At 44.8% G+C, this 22965-nt stretch overlaps 1 protein-coding gene across 5 annotated transcripts in view; it reads right to left on the minus strand.

The window, feature by feature from the left end:
- Window positions 1–288: 288 nt before the first annotated feature.
- Window positions 289–22965, minus strand: part of RLF (RLF zinc finger) — a 117177-nt gene continuing 94500 nt past the window's right edge. For all 5 annotated transcript variants that reach the window (XM_073317642.1, XM_073317644.1, XM_073317643.1 and 2 more), the window contains one exon: window positions 289–5474. In XM_073317642.1, the coding sequence (XP_073173743.1) occupies window positions 708–5474 (4767 nt within the window). In that variant the 3' untranslated portion in view covers window positions 289–707. The remainder of the gene's footprint in view (window positions 5475–22965) is intronic.

Here is a 22965-nt window from a genome sequence, read left to right on the forward strand (position 1 = left end):
ATTTTAAAATTTGTGTGTTCTTAGGCTGTATGCTCTTCTCTTAGTCCTAACATTTTAATGCTTATAGAAGAGAGTTAATGAATTTTTTTTAATCTATGTATTTTAAGAGCAACATGTACACAATCATTTGTTTTAGGTTTTTGAACTATTTGCAGAAACTTCATATTTAACACCACTACCAATGCACGTAATAAACAATGGCCCTTAATTCACTTACCACAAACAAACAAACCAAATTAAAACTCCTGTAATAAAAAATGATGAAGATTTACTATAGGGTAAATCAAATACGGGTGAAAAATTGTAGTTTATTGAAACTCATAACTCAAAAAATATAAGATGCTGTAGTGTACAATATGTTACACAACGCACCCTTAGGTGCACATTCAAGTCAAGTAAGAACTCCATCTTTCCCCAAACCCTGGTACCCTAGTATTTGTTTCATATACAATCATGCACACTTACTTTGCAAGAGGAAGCCCCCAGTATTCTGAGGTGTTAATTAGCACCAAAAACAGCACATTTCATTTAAAAAAAATGAAACTGGGGAGCTAAATTAACTTAGCTAATACTTTTTGACAGACACATTCATGGAATTAAACAACCTAACCTAACCTAAACAGTGTGTGTACTGTACCAGTTTCTGTTATAGTTTGCAATTCTCCCCATATAGCAGTAGTGGAGAAGCCAGTTTCTAAACGAACTACTTATGTACTTCCTACACAAAGTTCATCTGACTTTTTTGTTGGAAATAAGCCTATAAGGGGTGTGGAAAATCTGGATCTTTCAAGGACAACTACTGGTCGTAAGTAATGGAGTTGTTTTAAGGCAAGGTCTCCACAGTCTGTTAGTGCCTTGTCCAATATGGCCCTCAAGTTTTCTAAAGAAGGGATAGATGTCGACTCCGTTGATAATAAAGGCTGTACTTCTGTTAACTGCCCATGCACTGCAGGTCCATGATTTTGGGGTATGCTTACTTCTGTGTTTTCACACACAAAGTTGTCTACTATCACACTCCTTTGTAAGTCTCTATCTTTTTGTAAGACACCACCTATTTGAAATTGTTCTGGGGACTCCCATTCATCATCATCATCATCTTTTTCCTCACTTTCCTGAATAAATTTTAGAAATGAGGATTCAAATCCCATTGGTTTATATGCCTTTAAATCAAATGGTCTGGACAATGAATGCTTCTGAACCTTGTTTCTTGTGGGGTGGAGTGAATTTTTTTTAGCATTCTGATTGCTGTGTTGCCAGCCTTCTGTCTCTTTCTCCCTTGGTAACTGCAAAGGTAAACTGTTAAAATAAGAACTGTTTTCTCTACTTTCAGGTAAACCTTCAGTTTTACACAAAGGCTCCGTTATACTACATTCTTCAAAACAACTGGTTTTTGAACTATGTTTATATTTTAAAGTGCCTGAATACAAAAAAGCACCCGTGTCAAAAACCACATTATTTGCTGCACTCCTATTTTGATTTTCATTGCCAGTATCTTGATGATCATAAGCAGTGTTTGGTACACAATGTTTTCCATTTTCATGCAGGTTGTCTGTGTGCATTGTATTTTCCTTTTTAAACTCTCTGGGTTCCTCTTTATTTAACGATAGTTCTGTTTCTGAAGAGGGTTCCTTTTTAACCATTGTACCACTTTTAACACAAACTACCAGTTTCGCAGTCTGTTGTTCTATATACATACTGGTCATCTGATGTGTGCGTTTATAATGCCTCACAATACTGCTTTCCAATTTTACTACAGATAGACACCCTTGAACCATGCAAGGGTACTGAGTCTGGTTAGATTTCTCTCTGCACATTTTCAGGGCTTCCTCCTTTGTTTTAAAATGAATCAAATGTTTTTCTTTATTTTTGCCAATTTTCTTAGATTTTTCTTTTATCTGCTTCTCATTCTCATTTATATCATACTGATCTTTCAAACAGTCTTGTTCATTTTTATCATTAAGCAGATTATCCTGCTCCTTTTTATGTTTTCCAAGGAGACTACCATAATATTCACTATGGCGGAAATATACATGTTGAGAGTAATGGCTGTAATTTGTAAAAATCCTATCACAGCCATTAAGGTCACAATGAATTTCAAAGTCTTTGTTTAGTTCTTCTTCATTAGCATGCTGTTCTATCAAGTGATGCTTTAGCTTGTTAAAAGTATGAAATACAGCAGGGCATTGAGGCTGGTTACATCGAAATCTTGCAGATTCCATTTCAGAAAGCACTTTTTGATCCTCTAACTGATCAAGGTTATGAAAGTCACTGCAATGCTTAGCAAGAGCCTTAGAACATAAAAAGCGTTTACTACATTCTTTGTATTTGCATGCAAATATTTTTTTACATTTGACAAGTTCCCTTTTTGTTCTTGCTTTGTCTTTTTCTAAACAAAGCTGTTCTTTGTTATACTGATGTACAGTTCTATAGTGACGAATCAAGCCTTTCTGATTGGTAAAGGCAGAGTTGCAACTTTTATGAATACAATGGAATGGTTTGTGGTACTTATGCAATATATAACATAAATTTCCTTTGGCAACTGTTCTTTTACTTCCTCTCCCCTCTCTTGCTTCCAATTCTTCCCTGTGGCTGTTTAGTGAGGATATTTTAGAGGGTTTTCCAGTTACATTACTATCTGTGTCTTCACTGGATTCCAAATCAGTTTCAGAACTACACTCTTCCTTCTTCGGGTGACACAGCTGCTCAGCAGATTGCTCAGTTTGTTCAGTATGCTCTTCATCTCTATTAGTACAGAAACCAGGCGTTGAAACTGCATTATTTTTTAGCTTGCCCTCTGCACATGCACCTATGTGCTCACATTTTTCATTAGCAAACAGCTTGTGAGTTATCTTCTCATTGCCAATTTGATGTTTGTTTCTATAATGAATTCTAAGGTGTGTTTTTCTTGTAAATGATCTTTGACAAATATGGCATTTAAATGGTGAATACCGATGCTGAAACATATTTAACTGAAGAACTTTTTCCTTGGAATAATTATGTTTTTTAACATAATGCATTAAGAGAGCTTCTCTGGTCACAAACTCATATTTACAGCCTTGACGTTCACAGAAAAATGGTTTAGCTGCCAGTTGAGTGAGATACTGTGTAGGTAAGTTGTGTTGTTGATCTTGAAAATGAAGTTCTGAGGTAGTTTCATTGACAACTGATTGAGGACTCTTGGCATCATTTGATGGATATGACTGTAATGACCCTAAAAAAGGCTTGTGTGTTAAAGTGGAAGAATTTGCAGTAAAGTTAGACTTTAAACTTAAATGTTTCAAGCCCAACAGAAGTTCCAACATGGCATCTTCAATATTTGGCACCGTAGAACCTTCATAAAAGGAAGTTTCTGGGGAAGAACAAATTTCTTCCTTGAGACAATTTTTTCTTTTAGAATTTGTATTACAATACAGACTTTCTGGAGAGTCAGTATTTGTATCCGAATTATGCCTAAGATCTGCACTAAGATCTCCAGTAGTTTTGCTGTTTTGACTATCATTGATTAGATTAAAAATATCTTTAGCTTTGATCCCCATCTTTTTTTTGTTATGTTTGAAATGGTATGGATGAACCCTTCGAAGATGTTTTTGCATACCTCTGGCATTTTTGTATGTTGAACTACATCCTTCAAAACCACAGGTAATTTTTTTCCCATCAAAACAAACTGCCACATGGGAGCATTGTTGTTTTAAACCGGAAGGGTGAAAGACTCCCTGTTGGGATATTAGGCTACCAGGAATTGTTTGATTCTGAGTTATTGTTTCTATCAAAGGGGATGCCTGCTTTTTGGTTACTACAGTAGTGGTTCTGTGGCTCCCAAAATAAACACTACAGTTGCTTTCGCTATCAGTTTCGTCATTGTCAGAGACAGCTTCTTCCTTAATCTGTAGGATTTCTTGAGAACTTGTTGAGCCCACAGACAAAGTAAGATTTTCATATGGACTAAAATGATCTGCTTGATCAACCAGTTGAGACTCAGGAAGATAACTGCAACTGTCTTTTGAAATAGGCTCTTCAAGTTTAACTGATGTCTCCTTCACTTCTCCATTTGATATTGTAATATTATGCATTACAAGGTGATTCTGAAATTCTGTTTTTGAATAATAGAACTTTTTGCAACCAAGAAAGTTACATGTGTATGATGCATCCCTAAAATGCTGAGCTTCATGGTGGTAAAGCTGCCCCAAGTCACTGAAAACTATGTTGCAGCCATTTAATTCACACTTATAACGTAGATCTTCATGCATTTGTTTGTGATTTAATAATTCATTAACAGACCCAAATCTAGCATAACAATCCATAGACACACACATGTAAGGCTGAGGACCACAATGCACTCGTTCGTGCTCCTGCAGATGAAAGGATGTCATGAAGTGACGTCGGCAAAAAGCACACTTCTCTCTTCTGTTTTTCATATCCAAGTAGTGTTTTGCATTTTCATCATTGTTTTGATGTTCAGCCTTTAGATGTACACTTAAATATTTAAATTGCTTAAATACTCTAGAGCAGTCTGTGCCAGGACATGGATATATGTCTCTGTCTTGCAGATGGTAATTTTCTAATTGGCTAAATGTGACATATTCATGTATGTCACTTTTGTTTTTTTCAGATGATTGTGGTTGCTGCTGCTTTTCCTCTGGTGATGCATAAGGGTTTCTGGATGTACTAATCTTTTGTGGTGATCTCTCTTTTTTCAACAGTATTTTCTTTTTTGGTCTATATGTTCTACTAGGTGGCATTTTAACATGCTCCATTACATGTGGTACAAAAAATTCCTTTCTCTTGAACTTTTTTGTACACACTGGGCATGTATAAATACCATCTTCCATGTGCATCTTAGAATGATGTAGTATTCTAGCCTCTATACATTCCCTTTTGCATAACACACAGAAGAATTTGTATTGGAGCCATCTCTGGTATCTTTCAGAAGATCCGATTGGCTTTTTCACTCTTGTTTTCTCCTTCTGTTGATGTGATGCCTCTTTTCCTCCTTCATAGTATTTATGTTCTTTAGTCTCATCACAATCACTCAAAAGAGTTTCTAACAAGTCAGTTTCATTGACTGACATATCATTACAACTTGCATCGTCTTCAGAATCAGAAGCGTCTTTCCCTAAGAGTTTAAGACAATGCCGTTTTAAAGTCTTCCAGTCCCAAAATTCAGGATCAAATGGCCAATACGCTTTTAAAGCTAACAGAAGCTCACAACGTAGTGAGTTGGGAACCAGTGCATTTTCTTCATCAAATTTCTGATCTGGTTGCAAATGCAATTCTTCCAGCACATTGTATCCATCCAAACTTGGCTCGAGCAAAAACTCAGTGAGCTGACATGCTCTTCTAACTTCAAGATCCACTGGTAAAAGGCATGCAATTGTTTTACATACAGATGTCTTCATTTCATCATTTCCATTTGATCTGATCTGAAGCGCTCTCACACATAACAAAATAGACACAGCAAGACCTGCTTCTTCTGCCTGTGTGGTAAAATACAAACAAAAGTTATTTTTCATTTTTTTGATAGATGCATTCTTCCCTGAATCACACACTGTGGAACAACTGTATCTACATCTTGAAGTCTGCCTAAAGCTAGAAGTGATGTTTAGAATAGCTATAATAAAACTCTTAGCAGAATAGGCAAATTGGCAGCAGAAAAAATTCCAAATGGAGAAATTTGGGAGAACAAAGACACACTTGCACACTAAATTCTATAAAATCAAAAATTAGATATTGAAAAGAACTATTAGGCACTTTTAAAATAAATACTGATGGGTTTGCAAGTATAATCTTGTATGTTATACCCTTATAAATTCTAACTTACTTAGCTATTGAGCTTCTACCATTTCTCTTGGCAAACTCTCACTGGCCCCCACCTCCACTGTTGTTTTCTTCTAATAATCTAATTTTCCTTTGGCAAATTTCATTCTATCATTCCTAGTAATACACAACAATTCCACTTCGTCCTTAGAATTCATTCTAATATTTGTAAAATTGTAGTTTGGTCAAATTATATACATTTCTTTTATTTTCTCTCCTTATAAGTTAATTCCTTAATCATTTTAGTTGGTCTTCTTTGAATTTCCTCCAACTGTTTTTCAAGCTTTGTCAACTACGTACACCCCTGGACAAGCAACTGGGATCCACTTCTCCTGTGGATAGTGGTGATTTCTTTTTGGGGGGGGGGAGGGGGTGGGGGGAGGGGAATATCAGGGGATAATAGACACCTGAAGTTCATCCTCCATTCCATATGCTATTATGTTGTGACAGTTCCTGCTTTACCTTGGTGGGTCATGTGCTTATTGGTGGATTTGTTTGCCTTGGAGCTTCACCGCAGCCCTCAGCTTGGCCGTTTTTCTGAATTCACAGTCCAGGTCGATGACTCCTGTGTCTGACCAGGAGTTGGGAGGATTTGGGGGGAACCCGGGCCCGCCCTCTACTCCGGGTTCCAGCCCAGGGCCCTGTGGAATGCAGCTGTCTAGAGTGCCTCCTGGAACAGCTGTGTGACAGCTACAACTCCCTGGGCTACTTCCCCATGGCCTCCTCCCAACACCTTCTTTATCCTCACCATAGGACCTTCCTCCTGGTGTCTGATAATGCTTGTACACCTGAATCCTCTAACAGTCCGCATTCTCACTCTCAGCTCCTAGTGCCTCTTGCTTCCAGATCCTCACATGTACACCACAAACTGAAGTGAGCTCCTTTTTAAAACCTAGGAGCCCTGATTAGCCTGCCTTAATTAATTCTAGCAGCTTTTTGATCGGCTGCAGGTGTTCTAATCAGCCTGTCGTAATTGTCTCCAGAAGGTTCCTGATTGTTCTGGAACCTTCCCTGTTACCTTACCCAGGGAAAAGGGACCTACTTAGCCTGGGGCTAATATATCTGCCTTCTATTATTCTCCTATAGCCATCTGGCCCGACCCTGTCACATACCCCCCCCCCCCGCTCAACACTACGGGGTTGGGCAACTTGGGACGTCAGGCAGTGTACTCGTGACAAGCCATCTGCATTGCCATGGTGGCTTCTAGCCCGGTGTAGTATGGTGAATTGGAAAGGTTGTAGGGACAGGAACCATCTGGTCACCCTTGCGTTCTTCCCTTTATTTCGCTGCATCCACTGGAGAGGTGCATGGTCGGTCACAAGGGTAAGCCGTCATCCCAGAAGATAATAACGTAGTGTTTCCATGGCCCATTTCACAGCTAGGCACTCTCTTTCAACCACGGCATACTTCTGCTCTCTCAGGAGGAGTTTTCTGCTGCGGTAGAGGATTGGGTGTTCTTCATCTCCGACCATCTGCGATAGAACAGCTCCCAATCCTACTTCAGATGCATCTGTTTGTAAAATGAATTCTTTGTTGAAGTCTGGGGCTTTAAGCACGGGGTTACTGCAGAGGGCTGTCTGTAGATCCATGAATGCTTTCTCTGCAGCATCTGTCCACTTCACCATGTCTGGACCCAGGGCTTTTATCAGGTCTGTCAGGGGACTCGCTCTGGTAGCAAAATGGGGAATAAATCATCAGTAGTACCCCACCACACCCACGAATGCCCGGACTTGCTTTTTCTGATTCGGCCGGGGCCAATTTTGGATAGCCTCTAGTTCATTTAGTTGGGGCTTGACAATGCCCCTTCCCACAATGTAGCCAAGGTATTTAGCCTTGGCTAGCCCTATAGCACACTTGGCTGGGTTTGCTGTGAGGCCAGCCTGTCCTAGCATGTCCAGAACTGCTTCCACCTTTCCTAAGCGGGTTTCCCAGTCGGGGGTGTGAATAATCACATCATCCAGGTATGCCGCTGCATAACTTCTATGGGGCCGTAGGAGCTTGTCCATAAGACGTTGGAAAGAAGTGGTTCGGAACTATTTAGAAAAGCTGGACAAGCACAAGTCCATGGGGCTGGATGCGTTGCATCCGAGAGTGCTAAAGGAGTTGGTGGATGTGACTGCAGAGCCATTGGCCATTATCTTTGAAAACTCATGGCGACCGGGGGAAGTCCCAGACGACTGGAAAAAGGCTAATGTAGTGCCCATCTTTAAAAAAGGGAAGAAGGAGGATACTGGGAACTACAGGCCAGTCAGCCTCACCTCAGTCTCTGGAAAAACCATGGAGCAGGTCCTCAAGGAATCAATTCTGAAGCACTTAGAGGAGAGGAAAGTGATCAGGAACAGTCAGCACGGGTTCACCGAGGGCAAGTCATGCCTGACTAATCTAATTGCCTTCTATGACGAGATAACTGGCTCTGTGGATGAAGGGAAAGCAGTGGACGTGTTGTTCCTTGACTTTAGCAAAGCTTTTGACACGGTCTCCCACAGTATTCTTGCCAGCAAGTTAAGGAAGTATGGGCTGGATGAATGGACTATAAGGTGGATAGAAAGCTGGCTAGATTGTCGGGCTCAACGGGTAGTGATCAATGGCTCCATGTCTAGTTGGCAGCCGGTATCAAGTGGAGTGCCCCAAGGGTCGGTCCTGGGGCCGGTTTTGTTCAATATCTTCATAAATAATCTGGAGGATGGCGTGGACTGCACCCTCAGCAAGTTTGCAGATGACACTAAACTGGGAGGAGAGGTAGATACGCTGGAGGGTAGGGATAGGATACAGAGGGCCCTAGACAAATTGGAGAATTGGGACAAAAGAAATCTGATGAGGTTCAACAAGGACAAGTGCAGAGTCCTGCACTTAGGACGGAAGAATCCAATGCACCACTACAGACTAGGGACCGAATGGCTCGGTAGCAGTTCTGCAGAAAAGGACCTAAGGGTTACAGTGGACGAGAAGCTGGATATGAGTCAACAGTGTGCCCTTCTTGCCAAGAAGGCCAATGGCATTTTGGGATATATAAGTAGGGGCATTGCCAGCAGATCGAGGGATGTGATCGTTCCCCTCTATTCGACACTGGTGAGGCCTCATCTGGAGTACTGTGTCCAGTTTTGGGCCCCACACTACAAGAAGGAGGTGGAAAAATTGGAAAGAGTCCAGCGGAGGGCAACAAAAATGATTAGGGGACTGGAACACATGACATATGAGGAGAGGCTGAGGGAACTGGGGATGTTTAGTCTGCGGAAGAGAAGAATGAGGGGGGATTTGATAGCTGCTTTCAACTACCTGAAAGGGGGTTCCAAAGAGGATGGCTCTAGACTGTTCTCAGTGGTACCAGATGACAGAGCAAGGAGTAATGGTCTCAAGTTGCAGTGGGGGAGATTTAGGTTGGATATTAGGAAAAACTTTTTCACTAGGAGGGTGCTGAAACACTGGAATGCGTTACCTAGGTAGGTGGTGGAATCTCCTTCCTTAGGAGTTTTTAAGGTCAGGTTTGACAAAGCCCTGGCTGGGATGATTTAATTGGGGATCGGTCCTGCTTTGAGCAGGGGGCTGGACTAGATGACCTCCTGAGGTCCCTTCCAACCCTGATATTCTACGATTCTATGATCTATGAAGGTGGCAAGTGCCCCATGCAGTCCAAAAGGAAGAACAGTACAATGAAACGGACCCTCTGGTGTAGAGAATGCCGTCTTTTCTTTCGCATCTTTGGCAAGGGGAATCTGCCAGTATCCCTTTGTTAAATCAAGGCTGGTCAAAAATCGGGCATTGCCCAGGCGGTCAACTAACTCATCGATACGGGGTATGCATCGAATTTGGATATCTCATTTAGCCCGCGAAAGTCATTACAAAACCTTGTGGTGCCATTGGGTTTGGGCACCAACACAATCGGGCTTGAGCACTGATTGTGGGACTCTTCGATGACTCCCAGCTCCAACATCCTTTTTACCTCTGCCTTGATCTCCTCCCTTTTTGCTGCTGAGACCCGATAGGGCCTTAAAGTTACCTTTGCCCCAGAGTCTGTGATAATGTGGTGATATGCTTCGGTGGTCCGGCCTGGTTTGGTTGAAAACACCTCCTGGTATCGGCTGATCATCTCAGTTACCTCCTTCTGGTTTGGTGTCAGATCAGTGGATATCCTGATCTGCTCCTGCATATTATTTCCCTGCATTGGGGTCTCTTGGTCCACTACACACGCCTCTCGTCGGTGCAAGGCTTTAAGACGTTAATGTGATAAATTTGTTCTTGTTTCTGGCGTCCTGGCTGCCGCACCTTATAGGTTACTTCCCCCACGGGTTCAACCACCTCATAGGGCCCCTGCCACTGGGCCAAAAGCTTGCTCTCTGCTGTGGGTACCAACATCATCACCCAATCCCCTGGTTGGACCTGTCGGACTTTTGCCTGGTACTTGTAATGGGTTTGCTGGGCCTCCTGCGCCTTTTCCAAATGTTCCCGTACAATAGGGGTGACCCGGGCTATCCGTTCTCGCATCTGCAACACATGGTCAGTTATATTTCTCCCCTCATTGGGTTTATCTTCCCAGATTTCTTTTGCAATATCTAGTATGCCACAGGGGTGGCGTCCGTTTAATAATTCAAAGGGGGAAAACCCAGTTGAGGCCTGAGGTACCTCCAAGATTGCAAACATAAGGTAGGGTAGTAGGGTGTCCCAATCATTCCCGTCCCGCCTTACCACTTTCCCTATCATTGCCTTGAGGGTTCGGTTAAACCTTTCTACCAGCCCATTGGTCTGCGGATGATAGACTGAAGTTCTCAGGGTATGTACACGGAGCAGCGTACAGAGGTCCTTCTTTTGCTTCGACATAAATGGGGTACCTTGGTCTGTTAATATCTCCTTTGGTAGCCCCACTCGGGCAAAGATCCCCACCAACTCTTTAGCTATCGTTTTAGAGGCCGTGTTGCGCAGGGGGACGGCTTCTGGATTATGCTACTCGCTACCCAGAACGATAAGTATATATTGGTGGCCCCGGGCTGTCTTCTCCAGGGGTCCCACTAGATCCATGGCTATTCGCTAGAAGGGGACCTCTATGATGGGAAGGGGTACTAAAGATGCCCTCAGGTGGGGATGGGGACTGTGCAGCTGACACTCCGGGCAGGACGCACAGTACCTCCGCACTTCATGTACTCCGGGCCAGAAGAATGGTCGCAGGACCCATGCCAGGGTCTTCTCTACCCCCAAATGCCCCCAAAAAAGAGGAATATGGGCCAGATTTAATACAGCATTCTGGTGTTATTGAGTTACTAAGATCTGCTGTACCTTCTGCCCCTGTACTGGTGCAACCCGGTATAAGAGATTCTTCTTCGTTATGAAGTAGGGTCCTGGTCCCTGGGTTTTCCCTTCCACGGGAACCCCATCTATTTCGGTCACCTCCTTCCTAATGTTCTCGTACCGTGGGTCTTCAGCCTGGTACCATCCAAAATTTCCTCTCCCGGGGCTAATCTGCCCGAGATCTAGGGGGCCAGTCTCTGTTGCCTCTACTAGTTCAGAGGCGTTAGTGTGTGGGTCAGACTCGGCTGCTTCTCCCTCCTGGGTGACCTCCTTTTCAGCTGCTCGGGTCCGCCTACCTACGAGAGCGACCCTCTGGCTTTGGGCCAGTATTCGGGTTCCCAAGGCCTTAGCTGCCCTTCTTTCCCTTTTCGTCTTTCTATGCTGTCTGGGAGTGGAGAACAAATCTGGGGATATTTCAGAGAAGGTTGGGGGTTGACAGTCTACTGTGGATGCCTCACTACTTTCAGGGCTTCCCCCTTTCTCCAATTCCCCTACCAGGAGTAAGTCTCCAAACCCTGGGAAGTCCCTCCCTATGAGCACTGGGTATGGGAGTTTAGGGACTACACCTGCTGCTACCTCAGTAGTGTTCCCCTGAATCTCAATTTTTACTGGGATGGTGGGGTAATAACCAACTGTTCCATGGACGCATGTCATCCCCGTACGCTTAGCCCACAGCAGCTGACTACGCTTCACAAGCTTCCCCGAGACAAGCGTGATAGCACTCCCCAAATCAACCAGTGCTGTGGTCTCTACCCCCTTTAGCTTCACTGGTCTAGTGTACATATGTGGGGTTAGTGAGACCCCCACAAGGTGGATTAGGAAGCATGGGTCTGCCCAATTCCCTAGGTTACACTGCATAGGCTCCTTGGCATTAGGACACTGTGCAGCTATGTGTCCCCACTCCCTGTAGGCGTAACATCTGTATGGAGCCCTAGGCATTCCCTGGTCTCTTGGTTTGGGTAGTCTAACATCACGATCCTCTTCCCCCTCAGTGCTCCGACTCTTTGTGGCATCTGGTGGGCCTTCAGCCCCTCTCTTTTTCCACCTGGGTTCTCCTGGTGGCCCAGTCACCCGAGCTCTAGGGCTTGGTGCTACTAGTTTAACGCAGGGTGCTTCTTCCTTAACTGGTCGGGTCAGCTCCCTCGCCATCCTTCGCCCTTCTACCAGCGCGACAACTTCGTCATAGGTGGAGGGTTCGTTCTGGTTTACCCAGTTGCAAAGGTCTGGCAGTAGTCCTCTCATGTACTGGTCGATGACTAGAACCTCTAGTATCTCCTCTGGATTCCGGGACTCAGTTCGTAACCACTTTCATGTGAGATGGATGAGGTCATATAATTGGGACCACGAGGTTTTGTTTTCATGGTACCTCCACTCATGATATTGCTGGGCCCGCACTGCAGTCGTTACCCCAGATCTGGCCAGGATCTCTGCTTTCACTTGGGGGTAGTCTGCCGCAACCTCTTCAGGCAAATCATAGTAGGCCTTCTGGGCCTCCCCACATAGGAATGAAGCGAGGATGCCAGACCACTGTTCTCGGAGGCAAGCCTCCCGCAGGGCTGTACTCTCAAAGGCCAGGAGGTATGCCTCTACATCATCCTCCCACGTCATTTTCTGCAGCCAATTGCTGGCCCGCACGATCTGCGTCCCATCATGGCCATGGTTCAGCTCTGTAAGGGTCTTTACCTGGTTTACCAGTTCCCGCAACATAGCCCAGTCTTGAGCAGGCTGGTCCATCAGCAGGCGATTAGTCTCTTGCTGCAGCCACACTGACTCCTGTTAGGCGGCTGCTTGGACACGAGTAGCCTCCTGCTGGGCAGCTGGGGCTTGTATCAGTGCCCACACTACCTCCTCCATTGTGGTGAAAAAAATAATAAAAATAGACCCTCTTCCCTCATCCCCCCCCCTTCCAAACACCTTCCTTCTTCCGCCGCGCTGTGGACACCAGCTCCCACTTCTGACACCAGTTGTGACAAAGTTCCTGCTCTACCTTGGTGGGTCTTGTGCTTATTGGCGGATTTGCTTGCCTTGGAGCTTCACGGCAGCCCTCAGCTTGGCCGTTTTTCTGAATTCACAGTCCAGGTCGACGACTCCTGTGTCTGACCAGGAGTTGGGAGGAACCCGGGCCCGCCCTATACTCCGGGTTCCAGCCCAGGGCCCTGTGGAATGCAGCTGTCTAGAGTGCCTCCTGGAACAGCTGTGTGACAGCTACAACTCCCTGGGCTACTTCCCCATGGCCTCCTCCCAACACCTTCTTTATCCTCACCATAGGACCTTCCTCCTGGTGTCTGATAATGCTTGTACACCCGAATCCTCTAACAGTCCGCATTCTCACTCTCAGCTCCTAGTGCCTCTTGCTTCCAGATCCTCACATGTACACCACAAACTGAAGTGAGCTCCTTTTTAAAACCCAGGTGCCCTAATTAGCTTGCCTTAATTGATTCTAGCAGCTTCTTGATTGGCCGCAGGTGTTCTAATAAGCCTGTCTTAATTGTCTCCAGAAGGTTCCTGATTGTTCTGGAACCTTCCTTGTTACCTTACCCAGGGAAAAGGGACCTACTTAGCCTGGGGCTAATATATCTGCCTTCTGTTACTCTCCTATAGCCATCTGGCCCGACCCTGTCACAATGTATATTCCCATATGCAAAGTCAATTTTGTTTGGCTATACAGCAAAGAATCATTTTACTAACTCTCCCCAAAATCTGTAATCAGGCTGGCTCTGTGAACGAGGGTGTGATCCTGGTACACAGAAATTGGTAATGTTGGTGCCCTTCCACCCCCCAATTCCTTTTAAGAGAGACATTGAGGAGTGGTGATCTACTAAGGTCAGCGGGCATCCTCTGACTACATCAGTATAAACTTTTAAGAAAGACTGCAGTCCATCCCAAGCCCTTTCATGGCTTACATCCTCCAGTCTGTGAATCACTTGTTTGTTTTTCCTCTCAAGAGGATGCACTCCCTTAATACTCAAATTAACAGCCACAGAGTTCAAGGCCAGCAGGAACCATTAGATCATTTCATCTGACCTCCAGCATGTTATAGCCCATTACATTTTACTCAGTTACTCCTATATTAAGGCCAATAAATTGTACTGGGCTAAAACATAACATGTGTTTGACTGCAGCGTGTTTTCCATCCAGTATCTGAAGACATCAGAGATGGAGAATCCACCACTTCCCTTGGTAGTTACTTCCATTGGATAATCACCTCACTGTTAAAATGTGTTCCTCTTTTCCAATGCGAATGTGCCTGGCTTCAGCTTCCAGTCATTGATTCTTGTTATGCCCTTCTCCACTAGATTAAAGAGCCCTTTAGTAGCTGGTGTTTTCTACCATTACAATACTTGTACACTGTAGTCATCTCAATCTCCTTTTTGATAAACTGAACAGACTGAGCTCTTTAAGTCTCATACTGTAAGGCATTTTCTTCAGCCCTTGAATAGTTTTTGTCTGCAACCTCTCCAAGTCTTCAACATCCTTTTTAAAATGGGGGTCTCACCAATGCCGGATACAGAAATAAAATAATGGCCCTAACTCCTACTCTTGTTTATATATCTAAGGGCCATATTAGCCCTTTTTTCCACTGACTGACAACAGGCGCTCTTGATGAATGCTTTGTCTATTTTGATCCCCTAAATCCTTTTCATTGTCACTGCTTTCCAGGATACATTCCCCTACTCTGTAGGTATGACCTACGTTCCTTGTTACTAGATGCATAACTTTGCATTTGGATGTGTTAAAACTCGCTTGACTAGGTCCAGTTTACCAAGTGATCCAGATGACTCTGTGTGACTGCTCAGTTCTAGTCATCATTATTTACCATTACACCAAACTGTCAAAGTGATTTCATATTTACTTCCAGTTCATCAGTGAAATTGTTGAATAGCATTATGCCTACTACTGATCCCTTCAAAACCCAACTATAAACACTCCACTGACTACTTTGAGATGTCAGCCAGTTCATAATCCAAATAATGTGTGCTTTACTGATAGTGTACAGTGTTAATTTTTTAATCAGAATATTCTGCAGTACTAACTCAAATGCCTTACCAAAGTCTAAATATATTACACATATGCAGTTACCTTTATCAACCAAACTAGTAATCTCCCCAAAGAATGAAATCAGCTTTGACAAGATTCGCTCCCCCCTTCCGACATAAAACCGTGTTGACTGGTATTATCATCCTATTTTTAAATTCTTTATTAACTGAATCCCATATCAGCTTTTTCCATTATTTCATCCAGGACTTATAGCAGGTTAACTGGACTATAGTTACACAGGTCATCCCACTTGCCCTTCTTGAATACTGGCACAACATTAGCACTCCTCCAGTCTTCTGGAATTTCCTCAGTATTCCAAGATTTATTAAAAATGTGTTTAGTCGCAGGTGACCTAGTGCTTTGTTTAATTAAGGGTAACAGAAAAATGAATGCAAACATGTATATTTAGTTGTAGGTGTAGATGTAGGAAATAGTTTCCTGGTGTGGTAGGCCAGTTAAATACAAAGAGCAGCATCTGGGGTGGTAGGTCCTCATAGCTGGGATGTAGCATTTCCCTTGCCTTCTTTAAGGGTGACTAGGTGTGGCACAGTTCATAGGGCAAAGGGTTTGTAGGTAAGAAATAAGCACCCTTCTTGTAAATAAGGCATTGACCTCCCTCTCCCATCAAAGGGGCAGACTTTGATTTGCAGGGATTCCCAAGCACTTTTATGAGACTTGGTGGTAATTCCTGGGTAGCGGCATTGTCATAAATATAAAGGGAAGGGTAAACCCCTTTGAAATCCCTCCTGGCCAGGGGAAAGCTCCTCTCACCTGTAAAGGGTTAAGAAGCTAAAGGTAACCTCGCTGACACCTGACCAAAATGACCAATGAGGAGACAAGATACTTTCAAAAGCTGGGAGGAGGGAGAGAAACAAAGGGTTTGTGGGTCTGTCTGTAGTCGTCTTGGCCGGGGACAGAACAGGAATGGAGTCTTAGAACTTTTAGTAAGTAATCTAGCTAGGTATGTGTTAGATTATGATTTCTTTAAATGGCTGAGAAAAGAATTGTGCTGAATAGAATAACTATTTCTGTCTGTGTATCTTTTTTGTAACTTAAGGTTTTGCCTAGAGGGGTTCTCTATGTTTTTGAATCTAATTACCCTGTAAGATATATACCATCCTGATTTTACAGGGGGGATTTCTTTATTTCTATTTACTTCTATTTTTTATTAAAAGTCTTCTTGTAAAACACTGAATGCTTTTTCATTGTTCTCAGATCCAAGGGTCTGGGTCTGTAGTCACCTAGGCAAATTGGTGAGGCTTTTTACCAAACCTTGTCCAGGAAGTGGGGTGCAAGGTTTTGGGAAGTATTTTGGGGGGAAGGACGCGTCCAAACAGCTCTTCCCCAGTAACCAGTATTAGTTTGGTGGTGGTAGCGGACATTCCAAGGATAACGGGGGTAATACTTTGTACCTTGGGGAAGTTTTGACCTAAGCTGGTAAAGATAAGCTTAGGAGGTTTTTCATGCAGGTCCCCACATCTGTACCCTAGAGTTCAGAGTGGGGGAGGAACCTTGACATGGTGGCACAGTGGTGGGATTAACCTGAAATCATTTTGAGATCCAGTTGAGATTTTTTGAACTAGAAATACAGATTTTAAAAAGGAATTTTTAGGAAGTCCAGAAGGCAGCTTTGAAACTGAAAGCAGCTTGGTTTCTCTCTGCTTTGTGGCCAAGCAGAGACAAAAGGGGATTATCTTGTGAATTGCAGGTTTTCTTGCCTGGAGGCAGGGTACTTAACTCCTGCAGGGAAATTCACAGTCTTCCAACCCAGAGGTTTTTTTTCTTTTTCTTTTCTTCCTAAAAGTAAATAGGGGGTGTGTGCTCTACCCATTTGCCTGGAGACAAAAGTGGCAGGGTTTTTTTAGAATTTTGATTTTTTTTTTTGTTTTACAAGGAGCACAGGTTTGAAAAGAAATTTTTTTCTTCTTTGGGCTGGGTAAGCAGGTTTCCAAGTAGTTGGAGGGTTTTTGCTTTAATTTGGGCCCAGAGCAGAGACAAGGGAATTGTCTTTTTCTGTAGGCTGACAATCACTATCAGAGAATAGGTATTCTATTCCAGCACAGCAAAATTTTACAGCCAAGTTTTGTTTGTTTATTTCTAAACCTCGGGTGTAAAGTTAGTTAAAAACAGAGAGGTTAGAATGGCCAAATCCTCAGCTCGACTACAGCTGGAATTAGCCAAATTTCAGGCTGAGGAAAAACAAAGGGAACATGAAAGACAGATAGAACTCATGCAGCTGAAGAAGGAACAAGAAAGGGAGGCAGAACAACACCAAGAGGCTGCCCACAAGAGGGAAATGGAGGCAAGGAAGCATGTGGAGGAGGAGAGGGAAAAAGAGAGGAAGCATGTGGAGGAGGAGAAGGAAAAAGAGAGGAAGCATGTGGAGGAGATGGAGAGGATAAAGGCCCAGCAGAATATACCAACAAACCCTAGCAATCCTTCTCCAGGTACCACTTCCCATCCCAGAAAGTTCCCCACCTACAAGGCAGGTGATGATACTGAGGCCTTCTTAGAAAACTTCGAAAGGGCCTGCCTTGGGTACAACATCTCTACTGACCAATACATGGTAGAGCTGAGGCCGCAGCTCAGTGGACCCTTAGCTGAGGTGGCAGCTGAAATGCCTAAACAACACATGAACAAGTATGAACTGTTTAAATCCAAGGCGAGAGTCAGAATGGGGATAACACCCGAGCAGTCTCGTCGGAGGTTCAGAGCCCTAAGGTGGAAACCAGACATGTCATTTACCCGACATGCCTACCACATTGTAAAACATTGGGATGCCTGGATATCAGGAGCAAGTGTTGAATCTCCAGTAAATTTGCCCTTCCTAATGCAAATGGAACAATTCTTAGAGGGTGTTCCTGAGGAAATAGAAAGATACATCCTAGATGGGAAACCCAAAACTGTAATTGAGGCAGGAGAGATTGGAGCCAGATGGGTGGAGGTGGCAGAGAAGAAGAAAACTGGTCGCAGTTGGAGCGGAGACCAGAAGGGACCACCCCAGACCACACCCTATTACCGGGGGCCGCCCAAAGCCCCACCTACCTCCCAAAGAACCCTCCAGACCCCTTATCGTCCCACCACCCCGTTCTCCAGCAACCCTCCTCGCCCCAGTGACCTGTCAGCTGGACGATGTTTTAAGTGTAACGAGCTGGGGCATGTAAAGGCCAACTGCCCCAAGAACCCCAACAGATTACAGTTCATTGCACCGGAATCACACCAGAGGTCCACAGGCCCAGATACCTCCCAGATACCCTTGGAGTGGAGGGAAACTGTGAGTGTGGGTGGGAAGAAGGTCACCGCGTGGAGGGACACCGGAGCACAAGTGTCAGCTATCCATGCTTCCTTAGTGGACCCCAATTTAATCAACCCAGAGATCCAAGTGACGATTCAACCCTTCAAGTCCAACTCTTTCAATTTGCCTACAGCCAAGTTGCCTGTCCAGTACAAGGGCTGGTCAGGAATGTGGACTTTTGCAGTCTATGATGATTATCCCATCCCCATGCTGTTGGGGGAAGACTTGGCCAATCATGTGAAGCAGGCCACGAGGGTGGGAATGGTCACCCGCAACCAGGCTAAACAAGCCGTGAGGCCTAGCTCTGTTCCGGAAACTTCTATCAGGACCCAGTCAGAGGTGATGGACCTGGACCCCAGGCCAATGTCTGCAACAGCAGTAGTGGATCCAGTCCCAGAGACCCAGACGGAACCAGTCCCAGAACCGGAACCAGCCAAACAACCAACACCAGACCCCGTGTCAGCACTGAATCCAGTACTTGCAACCTCAACACCAGAGGGCCCCACCGAACCTGAACTGGCAGCAGCCGATAACCCTACACAAGAGGATCAGCCGGAGCCTGAATCCCAACATAGTGCACCAGCGGAGAGCAGTTCACAGTCAACAGAAACAGCTCCATCCCCTATATCGCTTCCAGAGGGACCAAGCCTAGGTCCACAATCCCATGAGGAACTGATGTCTCCAGCATCAAGGGAACAGTTCCAGACCGAACAGGAAGCAGATGAAAGCCTCCAGAGAGCTTGGACGGCGGCACGGAGCAACCCACCGCCTCTCAGCTCTTCTAATCGATCCAGGTTTGTTGTAGAAAGAGGACTTTTATACAAGGAAACTCTTTCTGGGGGACACCAGGAAGACTGGCATCCTCAGAGACAGTTGGTAGTTCCAACTAAATACCGGGCCAAGCTCTTGAGCTTAGCCCATGATCACCCTAGTGGCCATGCTGGGGTGAACAGGACCAAAGACCGTTTGGGGGGGTCATTCCACTGGGAGGGAATGGGCAAGGATGTTTCTACCTATGTCCAGTCTTGTGAGGTGTGCCAAAGAGTGGGAAAACCCCAAGACCAGGTCAAAGCTCCTCTCCAGCCACTCCCCATCATTGAAGTTCCATTTCAGCGAGTAGCTGTGGATATTCTGGGTCCTTTTCCGAAAAAGACACCCAGAGGAAAGCAGTACATACTGACTTTCATGGATTTTGCCACCCGATGGCCGGAAGCAGTAGCTCTAAGCAACACCAGGGCTAAAAGTGTGTGCCAGGCACTAGCAGACATTTTTGCCAGGGTAGGTTGGCCCTCCGACATCCTCACAGATGCAGGGACTAATTTCCTGGCAGGAACTATGAAAAACCTTTGGGAAGCTCATGGGGTAAATCACTTGGTTGCCACTCCTTACCATCATCAAACAAATGGCATGGTGGAGAAGTTTAATGGAACTTTGGGGGCCATGATACGTAAATTCGTAAATGAGCACTCCAATGATTGGGACCTAGTATTGCAGCAGTTGCTCTTTGCCTACAGAGCTGTACCACATCCCAGTTTAGGGTTTTCCCCATTTGAACTTGTATATGGCCGTGAGGTTAAGGGGCCATTGCAGTTGGTGAAGCAGCAATGGGAGGGATTTACACCTTCTCCAGGAACTAACATTCTGGACTTTGTAACCAACCTACAAAACACCCTCCGAACCTCTTTAGCCCTTGCTAGAGAAAACTTACAGGATGCTCAAAAAGAGCAAAAAGCCTGGTATGATAAACATGCCAGAGAGCGTTCCTTCAAAGTAGGAGACCAGGTCATGGTCTTAAAGGCGCTCCAGGCCCATAAAATGGAAGCATCGTGGGAAGGGCCATTCGTGGTCCAGGAGCGCCTGGGAGCTGTTAATTATCTCATAGCATTCCCCACCTCCAACCGAAAGCCTAAGGTGTATCATATTAATTCTCTAAAGCCCTTTTATTCCAGAGAATTAAAGGTTTGTCAGTTTACCGCCCAGGGAGGAGACGACACTGAGTGGCCTGAAGGTGTCTATTACGAAGGGAAATGTGCTGGCGGTGTGGAAGAGGTGAACCTCTCCATGACCCTTGGGCGTATGCAGCGACAGCAGATCCAGGAGCTGTGCACTAGCTACGCGCCAACGTTCTCAGCCACCCCAGGACTGACTGAACGGGCATACCACTCCATTGACACAGGTAATGCTCACCCAATTAGGGTCCAACCTTACCGGGTGTCTCCTCAAGCTAAAACTGCTATAGAACGGGAGATCCAGGATATGTTACAGATGGGTGTAATCCGCCCCTCTGAAAGTGCATGGGCATCTCCAGTGGTTCTAGTTCCCAAACCAGATGGGGAAATACGTTTTTGCGTGGACTACCGTAAGCTAAATGCTGTAACTCGCCCAGACAACTATCCCATGCCACGCACAGATGAACTATTAGAGAAACTGGGAAGGGCCCAGTTCATCTCTGCCTTGGACTTAACCAAGGGGTACTGGCAGGTACCGCTAGATGAATCTGCCAAGGAAAGGTCAGCCTTCATCACACATCTCGGGCTGTATGAATTTAATGTACTCCCTTTCGGGCTGCGAAATGCACCCGCCACTTTCCAAAGACTTGTAGATGGTCTCCTAGCGGGATTAGGAGAATATGCAGTCGCCTACCTTGACGATGTGGCCATATTTTCGGATTCCTGGGCAGACCACCGGGAACATCTACAAAAAGTCCTTGAGCGCATAAGGGAGGCAGGACTAACTGTTAAGGCTAAGAAGTGTCAAATAGGCCTAAACAGAGTGACTTACCTTGGACACCAGGTGGGTCAAGGAACTATCAGCCCCCTACAGGCCAAAGTGGATGCTATCCAAAAGTGGCCTGTCCCAAAGTCAAAGAAACAAGTTCAATCCTTCTTAGGCTTGGCCGGTTATTACAGACGATTTGTACCGCACTACAGCCAAATCGCTGCCCCACTGACAGACCTAACCAAAAAGAAACAGCCAAATGCTGTTCAGTGGACCGGAAGGTGTCAGAAGGCCTTTAACAAGCTTAAAGCGACACTCATGTCTGACCCTGTACTAAGGGCCCCAGACTTTGACAAACCGTTCCTAGTAACCACAGATGCATCCGAGCGTGGTGTGGGAGCAGTTTTAATGCAGAAAGGACCTGATCAAGAATTCCACCCTGTAGTGTTTCTCAGCAAAAAACTGTCTGAGAGGGAAAGCAACTGGTCAGTCACTGAAAAAGAATGTTATGCCATTGTCTACGCTCTGGAAAAGCTACGCCCATATGTTTGGGGACGGCGTTTCCACCTGCAAACCGACCATGCTGCACTAAAGTGGCTTCACACCGTCAAAGAAACTAACAGAAAACTTCTTCGGTGGAGTTTAGCTCTCCAAGATTTTGATTTCGACATCCAACACATCTCAGGAGCTTCTAACAAAGTGGCTGATGCACTCTCCCGTGAAAGTTTCCCAGAATCAACTGGTTAAAATCGTCCTTGAGATGTGGAAAATATTGTTAGTCTTTATGTACTTGGTAGTATATTTAGAGATGCATGTGTCTTATTAACTCTGTTTTCCTAGAGCTCCAGGAAGAAATCCCAGCCAGTGTTTCACCCTAGCTGAGATTTGGGGGGCGTGTCATAAATATAAAGGGAAGGGTAAACCCCTTTGAAATCCCTCCTGGCCAGGGGAAAGCTCCTCTCACCTGTAAAGGGTTAAGAAGCTAAAGGTAACCTCGCTGGCACCTGACCAAAATGACCAATGAGGAGACAAGATACTTTCAAAAGCTGGGAGGAGGGAGAGAAACAAAGGGTTTGTGGGTCTGTCTGTAGTCGTCTTGGCCGGGGACAGAACAGGAATGGAGTCTTAGAACTTTTAGTAAGTAATCTAGCTAGGTATGTGTTAGATTATGATTTCTTTAAATGGCTGAGAAAAGAATTGTGCTGAATAGAATAACTATTTCTGTCTGTGTATCTTTTTTGTAACTTAAGGTTTTGCCTAGAGGGGTTCTCTATGTTTTTGAATCTAATTACCCTGTAAGATATATACCATCCTGATTTTACAGGGGGGATTTCTTTATTTCTATTTACTTCTATTTTTTATTAAAAGTCTTCTTGTAAAACACTGAATGCTTTTTCATTGTTCTCAGATCCAAGGGTCTGGGTCTGTAGTCACCTAGGCAAATTGGTGAGGCTTTTTACCAAACCTTGTCCAGGAAGTGGGGTGCAAGGTTTTGGGAAGTATTTTGGGGGGAAGGACGCGTCCAAACAGCTCTTCCCCAGTAACCAGTATTAGTTTGGTGGTGGTAGCGGACATTCCAAGGATAACGGGGGTAATATTTTGTACCTTGGGGAAGTTTTGACCTAAGCTGGTAAAGATAAGCTTAGGAGGTTTTTCATGCAGGTCCCCACATCTGTACCCTAGAGTTCAGAGTGGGGGAGGAACCTTGACAGGCATACTAAGGATCTTGGCCTTAGAATGAAGGCTCACATCAGGTGTGATTAAATGGGCTGGTTATGTCCTGGAATTTTTGAGAGGGTTTGGATGTAAGCCAATAGGAA

This window comes from Lepidochelys kempii, chromosome 19 (assembly GCF_965140265.1).
Source record: "Lepidochelys kempii isolate rLepKem1 chromosome 19, rLepKem1.hap2, whole genome shotgun sequence".
NCBI classification, from domain to species: domain Eukaryota; kingdom Metazoa; phylum Chordata; order Testudines; family Cheloniidae; genus Lepidochelys; species Lepidochelys kempii.